Source organism: Brassica oleracea, chromosome C8, assembly GCF_000695525.1.
Source record: "Brassica oleracea var. oleracea cultivar TO1000 chromosome C8, BOL, whole genome shotgun sequence".
NCBI classification, from domain to species: Eukaryota; Viridiplantae; Streptophyta; class Magnoliopsida; order Brassicales; family Brassicaceae; genus Brassica; species Brassica oleracea.
The window spans coordinates 4,966,122-4,974,976 of record NC_027755.1 but is presented as its reverse complement, the minus strand read 5'-3'; the positions used below and the strand labels follow the sequence as shown (position 1 = coordinate 4,974,976).

Sequence of the window (8,855 nt, the reverse complement as noted above, 5' to 3'; positions counted from 1 at the left end):
GCTGATTTATAAGTCTTTATAAATTGATAACATTTCTAAATGTTTAATATACTCTATGTAACTTTTCTTATTGTGTCATCAAAATTGAAGGATGGAGAAATGAATAAGGATGCATCTAAAAAGCCGGTGAAGGTTACAAAGAAACGTGGAAGAGGAAATAAGGTAAATATCTCTGTATAATGGTTTATAAAATGTTCTTTCAAATTTCATAGACTACAATCAATTATCATTTCTGATTTATAAGGCTGTTATTGAATTCGAAATTGCTAATTTATTTTTTGGTCTTGTAATATTAGGGATGAAAAAAGGTGTAACACCCCCACGTGAAGTACAACAACAAGTAGAAGATGATGTAGAAGTCGATGCTAAAGACAGTGAAAATCCAGAAACCAATGGAGTAAGCTGATTTATAAGTCTTTATAAACTGATTGACTTTTTAAATGTTTAATATACTCTATGTAACTTTTCTTATTGTGTCATCAAAATTGAAGGATGGAGAAATGAATAAGGATGCATCTAAAAAGCCGGTGAAGGTTACAAAGAAACATGGAAGAGGAAATAAGGTAAATATCTATGTGTATAATGGTTTATAATATATTCTTTCAAATTTCATAGACTACATTCAATTATCATTTCTGATTTATAAGGCTGTTATTGAATTCGAAATTGCTAATTTATTTTTTTGTCTTGTAATATTAGGGAATTGTTGGACCCAATTTTGGTCAATACCATAATGGGCCACGATCAAAGACATAGGCCTTAAAGGGGCTGCGCCCGTAGCAAGGATACGAGTTCAAGAAGGAGTCATCGAGGTCGCGGAGATCGCACGCAACAAGAAGCTGAGATCGCAGAGGTGCCACAGAAGTCTCGAAGTCAGCTTACTATAGAGGAAGAAGAATGGAAACAGAAGAGGACACGTTGAAAACCCTAGAGAGAGCTACACATTCATATCGATCTTGTTGTCTTCCCACTTTTAGATTCTTTCTTTACCGATCTCATTTGTACCACTCAATCTAGTTCAATTCATTGTATTCGATCTTATTCATCAATAAAGTCCATTTTCACCTACTGGAAACTATTTAACATCGTTGTGTTCTGAAGATATCGTTGCCTACATCATTTGTCTTCCCTAGATCAAACCCCGATCACTATCAAATACTTTGTGTAGATTTTAGGTTCTACATTTTGGCGCCGACTGTGGGGAAGATAAACGAAAAACATCTTTGCTAAGAAACCGATCTAAATTTCCTAAGCGCGACTATGGATCCCAACCAAACCACCGGAACCACGTCGTCGGGAGTTAACGACATCGATCCTATCAGATCCGACTCGGGAGCTGGAATGACCCCAACTGGGTTAACGGGAGCTAATGATGCGACCGAAACAGCTCCGACGCAACGAATCCCTCCAATCGGGACTTCAAATCAAGATCCATCTCTTCCGATCAACCAGACGGCGATCCCAGAACGAGCTGGAGCTCGAGTTTGGAACCGCCCCGGAGATAGATCATCCTCCGACGACCTAACCCGATCCCAATGCAGACCGATCTCACCGACTCCTCTAGCCCAAACCCGAGGAGAACTAACCGAACTCCGAGGAATGATGACAACTCTAATCGACGAGATTCGTAGTCAAAGGATCGCCAACCAAGCCATTGCTAATAGACTGGACCAAGCCGAAATGGAGCTCACAGAGCATCGAGCTGCAAATATTAGGGAAAGAAATCAAACGCCCCTCAATCCGTTAAGGACGACGTCCAACCCCCAAAGCACTGGACTGTTCGGCACTCCAGAGATCCCAAGCGCCCGATCCGGACGCTATGCGAGAGAAAATTCGCAACGACCCCCGCCGCAGGGCATGACCCACCGAAGCCTAAGCTACAGTGGACTGGACGAAATCGACAATGGACTCCAACGCCCACGAAGCACTCCGATCCAATTCCAGAACGGATCGACGGAGAGGCAGGGAGAACCAAGAACACGAATCTCACCACCAAACCATTCTATCCCCGAGAGTCGAACTCCGTCCGCGACCAGGACCTTCAATCAAACATGGTTCGATAACCCAACGGAACAAGCTCGGAGACACGATCTTCGCGGTCCCGTCAATATCGACCCCCAAAGGGAAGACTTTTTTAATCCCGAACGAAACAGGAACCTTACAGAATTATATCGAAAGGAACGACGCCGAGCTCAAAAGGATACATGCAATCGTACACATGGCGACGAGCTCCGCTCCCGATATTGACATGTCATCGAGGAAACGAGAAGGACTCCATTCACAAACAGAATCGCAACCGTAAGACTGCATCACGTTGGGAAACTGGAATTCCCCGAATACGCCGGGAACACAGACCCGAAGGCCCATGTGCGAGCTTTCCGTCTAGCGATATCAAGAGCACACCTCACCCACAACGAAAAAGAAGCTGGATACTGCCGCTTCTTCGCCGACAACCTCACTGGAGCCGCACTAGAGTGGTTTGCTGGACTAGAAGAAAATTCTATCGACAACTTTACCCAGTTGGTATCTACGTTCCTCAAACAATACTTAGTCTTCATAGAGACAAGAGTTACCAAAGAAGATCTCTGGAATCTCAAACAAGCGCCTTTCGAGCCATTAATAGCATACATAAACAAATTTCGAGAAATCAAAGCTAAGATCTCACATCCGAACGAAGTCGTTGCCCTCGCAGCGTTAAAGAATGGCATCTGGTTCTCATCCAAATTCAGGGAAGAATTGGCGGTACGAGCACCTATCTCGTTGGACGACACCCTACACCGAGCCTCTTATATCGCCACTCACGAAGAGGAAGTCGCAGCCCTGAAAGAACAGTATAGCGCGAACAAAAACAACGCAACCAAAAAACCTGCTACTCCTAAAGAACCAACCACCAAAGGGCAACATTCCTACGCAATAAATAATTCGCCGCAAAAGTCTTCAACATACGACCTTAGCAAATACTGCGCTTTCCATGATCGTAAGGGCCACTTGACCGAATAATGTCGAGCCGCACTTCGCAATCAAAACGAAAATAAGAAAACTAATGAAGAAGCCGGAGAAGAAGAAGAGCCAGTGACTCCGAAATTCAACCGAAAGACCAAAAGGCCAAAGTCCCAACAAACAAAAGAGGCAGGGAGATCGAGCAGGAATCACCGAGCTCTCCACCCCCAGCCCCAAAGAAAAGAGTCGACATGATTTCATGGGGGCAGAACAGTAACACAACCGATGAAATCAAGAGCCAAACCGAAGGAAAAATCCGCTTCGACATCTCGGTAGCAATCCGCACATTGGAAAATCCCGACTAAGTCACCCCCCCCCTCCCGGTGTCACTCCATACAACCCAAACACAAAACCTCCTAGCGTAAAAATCTCCAACTTCAAGCGAAAGAATAAAATGACTAAAATTCGCGAGCTGCTGGAGAAACCGATTCGAAAACAAGACAGAATGCAGACTCTCAATCGCAATCTGTCTGGTGGGCAAAGACACTACCGACCAGCACTGACTAAGAGGTGGAATTTTCCGGCCCATAACAAGGGCAAAAACGGATCGACTTCATCTACGGAGGCTCCAAATTCTGCAATTCGGTCAACTCAATCAAAGCATACCAACGAAGAGCAGAAAACAACGTAGGAATTAGAGAGCCCTTGTCAGGTCCCGATCACGAAATCATTTTCAACGAAAAGGAAATCGTAGACCTCGATAAACCACACGACTACGCGCTCGTGATACGAATCGACGTCGGTGGCTGTGAACTATCCCGAGTAATGATCGACACCGGAAGTTCGGCCGATGTACTCTTCTACGATGCGTTTAAAAAATGGGATTCCACTAGAGCACTCCTAAAGCAAGAACGAACTCCCCTCATCGGCTTCGCAGGAAAGACCACCTATTCTCTCGGATCGATCGAGCTCGCGGTAACCGCTGGAGAAATCAGAAAAAATCGTTGAATTCATCGTGATAGACCATCCAGCCCCATTCAATGCAATCCTCGGGAGACCTTGGCTATACAACATGGAGGCAGTCCCCTCGACATATCACCAATGCCTGAAATTTTCAACCTCGAAAGGATTCGAAACTATCAGAGGAGTTCTTCTACCTCGCGAGCTTTAACGACATTGAGCTACACCCTTAATCAGGCAGCCAAAATTAACGACAGACGTACCTACGTACACGAACAATCGAACAACATACCCCATCCCAGGGAAAATAATTGAACTACGTTATGATTTGATCCCTCGACGAGGGTACGTAGGCAACTCACGACACGAGTCCAGTCACCTTCCACCTACAGAACTCAAATGGGCATATCGTAACACCTAAAGAACAAACGGCACGACAATATCAAAAACTGCCTTCTTTTCACAAATATGTAACGAAAGAGAATCCGACATCTTAATAAATACAGTTCTTAGACATTCAAACACACCAGACTTTTAGTGTCAGAAAATCGCATAACTGCGATAGTTGACCAAAAACCAGGACCCTGATCAAGTCCTCGGCCGCGGCTAACTCCGCCAACAAGCGCGACAAAACTAGATAACAAAATCTTTTGTTACATCGAAACTGTCGATAGAAGTATCTAGTACAAATCGACACATGGCCCCAAAAGATCGGCCTCGCATAAAACATAAAAATGGCAACAAATAAATTGGGACCCACGGTCCCTTCTTTATTAAATAAAAATAATAATAAAGAAACAAAAGGTAGAGGGAAAAACAAAGAAAGTCCCTAAAGCTACTCTTCGATGCTAAATTCACCATCCTCAAAGCTATCACCGGAGCATTTCGCCACGTCATCCGCCACAAAAGGGACCTTATCGAAGAAATCCTCCGGCAAATCCTCTGAAATCTGAGGCAGGTCGAGCTTTCCAACGGAAAAATCCGAAGTCGCCATCACATCGACCTCGGACAAAAGCTCGATCTCCTTCGCTCGAAGCCGCAACAACTCATCCGAAGCTAGGAGATTGTTGCTCATGATCTCGTTCAAGAGATCTATATTTGCCACGGCTTCTCGAAGACGAGCCTCACAATCAGTTGCAGCCTTCTTCTTTTCCCATTTCTCCTTCAGAGAGACCAGCACATCCATATAGCTATCCGCCATAGTCTTTTTGGCCTCACGAGTTACGCGGCGAAGGTCGTCAAAGAACTTAATGGCAGAAGATTCAACCTTCGCTTCCAAAAAGGAAACTTGCTCGAGGGCCGACTTCCTTTCGTTACTCACAACTCGCAGACGATCTTCGAACGAAGCAGCCTGATTCCCCAGCTTTTCAGCGGTAGTCAGTTGAGCAGCATTGGCACGCTCCCGGTATTGAGCCATCTTTAGACCAAACTTTAGCTCACAAACGACCTTCTTAATTTCATAAAGTTCGTCAGAACGCGGAACATCTTGCAGGCGTTTTTCTAAAATTGCCACAAACTCGTTGTTAGCCTCTATAGCCTGTAACATGATAAATCAGTTTAGACAAAACAAACCGACAAGAACCAAATTTCAAAAGGAACGACCTTGGCATGGGCCACAACCATCTTTACGTAAGCCTCGCGCTCCGTCATATTACGCAGAGAGGGAAGCGCACATCCAGCAGGTTTGAAGTGCCTCACTAAATGAGCAACACTGTCTGGATCTTCCATAATAGGACAATCCTTGGAATGCGAGAACTGCCAGTGGAACGGCTTAGCAATAGCAGCTTTACCCGAGACACCAAGGCAACGATCCGAACCATTCGTTTTAGCCTTCTTCGGAGGACGATAATGCCCCTCCGAACCCGTTGGGCTACTCGACTTAACGCGGGCAACATATTTTTCACCCTCAGGGTCTTTGGCCCCTTTTGGTTGAAGGCCGCGGAAGTTGGGTCTCCTCACAAAGAACTTCTGTGAGTGCATCACTCACATCTCCGGATCGAATACGTTCTGCATTGGCACTACCAGTTCGAGTTCGTACGCTATCGGAATCGCGAGAGTTGGATCTTCTTGAAGTCATATTCCTTTAGCGAGCAAAATTTAAACTAAATGAGATACTATGACGAATCCTAGAACAAAGCCAAAGCTTTATAGGGATCGGAACCTCGCCATATCTCAACAAGCCGAACAAAAAGAATCTCGAAAGCTAAAGAAACAAGGATATTCCAAAATATTATGCTTATCCATTAAAAGATATCCACGATATCAAGATCAAATATCGTCAAAAATACCAAAAGATATTAAAACAGAAAAAACTAACTAGAAACGGAATCATCGGGGACAGATGGCCCCCCGACTTGATCCACCAAATCATCTGAGACTTGAGGAAGATCGAGCTCAGAGATCTACCAATCCGGCACGGCGGCTAGGGCGACAAGATCCTCACAATCTCCTTTCATTCCCTTTAATCGTGCAAGCTCCGCATCCACAGTCAGGCCCCCATCCCTAAGCTCGTTCAGGAGATCGATGTTGGCGGTCACTTCTTGTAGCCAGATCTCAGCAGACACTTCCTTCTTCTTGCTCGCCCACCTACCCTTCAAAGATTCGAGAACTTCCCAATACTTTGCCGCAATATCGCGACGAGCAATACGAGAACCGCGGCGAAATTCTTGCCCTTTGAGCAACCATCTGGGATGTCAGAGCCTCGTTCTCCAGATGAACTCTTCTCCAGTCTTCAGTCAAATCTTCGATCTTCTCGGCATCCTTCTTCCCTTCTCGCTTGGTGGCTTCGAGCTCCTTCGAAAGCCTCTTGATCTCAGAACCAATACTCTCGATTTCCTTGTCGTTCCGAGAAGCCACGACATGATTCGCCATCATCACGACGTACTCATTAAAAGATTCCATCACCTGAGAAGATATGGAAATGAGCAAATACCAGAAAACAGCTTTTCAAATAGAATGAAGGCGAGAGACGAAACTTAGAGCTCGCCACAGCAACCTTGGCATAGGCTTCCCTCTCGACTGAGGAAGCGAGAGATGGGAGACGACAACCCGCTGACCTCATGCGACCAGCGAGGTAAATTAATTCGCTTTGGGCCGCAAACAAAGAGCCATCTCCCTCAGAAGCAAACCTAGGACGAGACGGACCGGGCAAGTCACCTTCCGATGACCGACGTCGCTTACGAGTCGCCGCCACGGTCTCGTCTTCTGAGCCAGGACTCAACGAGACAGGAGATCGAGTCTCTCCTGAAACATCTTCGTCGTCGGAATCATGAATCGAGATCAAGGGAGATTTTCCGGAAGCTCGGTCCCTCGATGCAAACCCAGAAGTTCGAAACGACGATCTTCTCACAAGCTGCCTAGTTAGCCAATTTGAAGACTGAGTCTGAACAGAAGGAGTCGCTACGACCTCCTGGGAATGATCGGTCTCGCCTTCAGACCCCTCGGCCGAAGGAGCTTTATTGATCCCCGCCAGCAAGGCGATGATAGTTTGAATCCGAGTTCGATCAAAAGTAGACCAGTTCGAACGACTTCTCCGAAGGGCCCTCGTCAGATCGCGGATCTCATCCGACATTGAAGAACTTCCAGAAGGAACTAAGTCAAACGAAAATAAACGAAAGTTTTAATCTTCGACTCCCTAAACAAAGAAATCATCAGCACATAGGCAAAAGAAAACTAACTGATATTCTCAGCCCAACGTCGGGGAAGCTGGGAGAAATCGAAGTCACCCATAGATGGTGGATACATCTTGAAAACGAAAAATTGCTCGCGCCACTTCTCGTCGCGATAAGGGATGTCTTCGATGACGTGGCGACCTGGGCGCGGAGACACGAGGAAAGTACCTGGGTTCTGCCTATTCCGCTTCACCAGAACAAGCTGACGAAACTCACTAAGACCAAAATCAAGACCCTCCTCCCTAGCCTTAACCAAGAAGGCGACAAGATGCCTAAGAAAATTTGGGAGAAGCTGGGTAAGCGATAACCCAAGCTCCGCCAGGACCTCCAGTATTGGCTCCGAGATCGGGAAGGTAAGACCGCAGGAATGAAAGAAGGAAATATAGGATCCGTAGTAGCCTTCTCTCACGGTTTCGAGAGTCTCATTCGTACCGGCCAAATCAAGAACGACGGCGCGATCGACCCCGTACACCTTGTAAAGGTTCTCGAGATCATCAGCCTTGGTAGTCGGACGAGGGAAATTTAACGACGAAGACATCTTAAGCTCGACAAAAATTTTTGGAGCAGAGGAAAGAAACTAGAAAGAAGAAACGAGATTGAGGAAAAAAGAAGATCCTCTACGTATATATAAGCCACCTTAACGGCTCTATCATCGCTATCGAGAAAAGTAATTATTACCTAGCCTACGCCCTAGCGGCGGCTAAAGTAACCGTTACCGATTAAAATAATAAAAAAAAACGCGCCAACGAACGACTTTTTTGAAAACGATCATTTAAACCGGATCCGAGCGATATCTGTTATCAAACGAGAAGACCCGGATCAAAAGACAACCGCTCCTTTTCCTTTTCGATCAAATCAAAAGAGTCTGGGGGACAAATGTTGGACCCAATTTTGGTCAATACCATAATGGGCCGCGATCAAAGACATGGGCCTTAAAGGGGCTGCGCCCGTAGCAAGGATACGAGCTCGAGAAGGAGTCGTCGAGGTCGCGGAGATCGCGCAACAAGAAGCTGAGATCGCGGAGCTACCACAGAAGTCTCGAAGTAAGCTTACTATAAAGGATGAGGAATGGAAACAGAAGTGGATACGTTGAAAACCCTAGAGAGAGCTAAACATTCATATCGATCTTGTTGTCTTTCCACTTTTAGATTCTTTCTTTACCTATCTCATTTGTACCACTCGATCTAGTTCAATTCATTGTATTCGATCTTATTCATCAATAAAGTCCATTTTCACCTACTGGAAACTATTTAACATCGTTGTTCTGAAGATATCGTTGCCTAC

General features: G+C 45.6%; 1 protein-coding gene across 1 annotated transcript; it reads right to left on the bottom strand.

Annotated features, from left to right (window-relative positions):
• Positions 1–6,302: 6,302 nt before the first annotated feature.
• LOC106308517 (uncharacterized protein At3g60930, chloroplastic-like) lies at positions 6,303–8,109 on the bottom strand. Its single transcript, XM_013745673.1, has 4 exons — positions 7,578–8,109; positions 6,896–7,491; positions 6,571–6,804; positions 6,303–6,491 (listed from the first exon to the last, which is right to left on the bottom strand). Exons 1-4 carry the CDS (start codon positions 8,107–8,109, stop codon positions 6,303–6,305), a joined length of 1,551 nt encoding a protein of 516 aa, XP_013601127.1.
• Positions 8,110–8,855: the final 746 nt, after the last annotated feature.

What these genes read in the sequence shown, in the direction of transcription:
- LOC106308517 (XM_013745673.1), bottom strand. Translation starts at nt 8,109, where the DNA reads ATGTCTTCGTCGTTAAATTTCCCTCGTCCGACTACCAAGGCTGATGAT. An exon ending in AGAGGGAAGCCTATGCCAAG is followed by an intron (nt 6,805 to 6,895) that starts GTTGCTGTGGCG and finishes ATATCTTCTCAG; the next exon opens with GTGATGGAATCTTTTAATGA. An exon ending in CCCAGATGGTTGCTCAAAGG is followed by an intron (nt 6,492 to 6,570) that starts GCAAGAATTTCG and finishes GAATCTTTGAAG; the next exon opens with GGTAGGTGGGCGAGCAAGAA.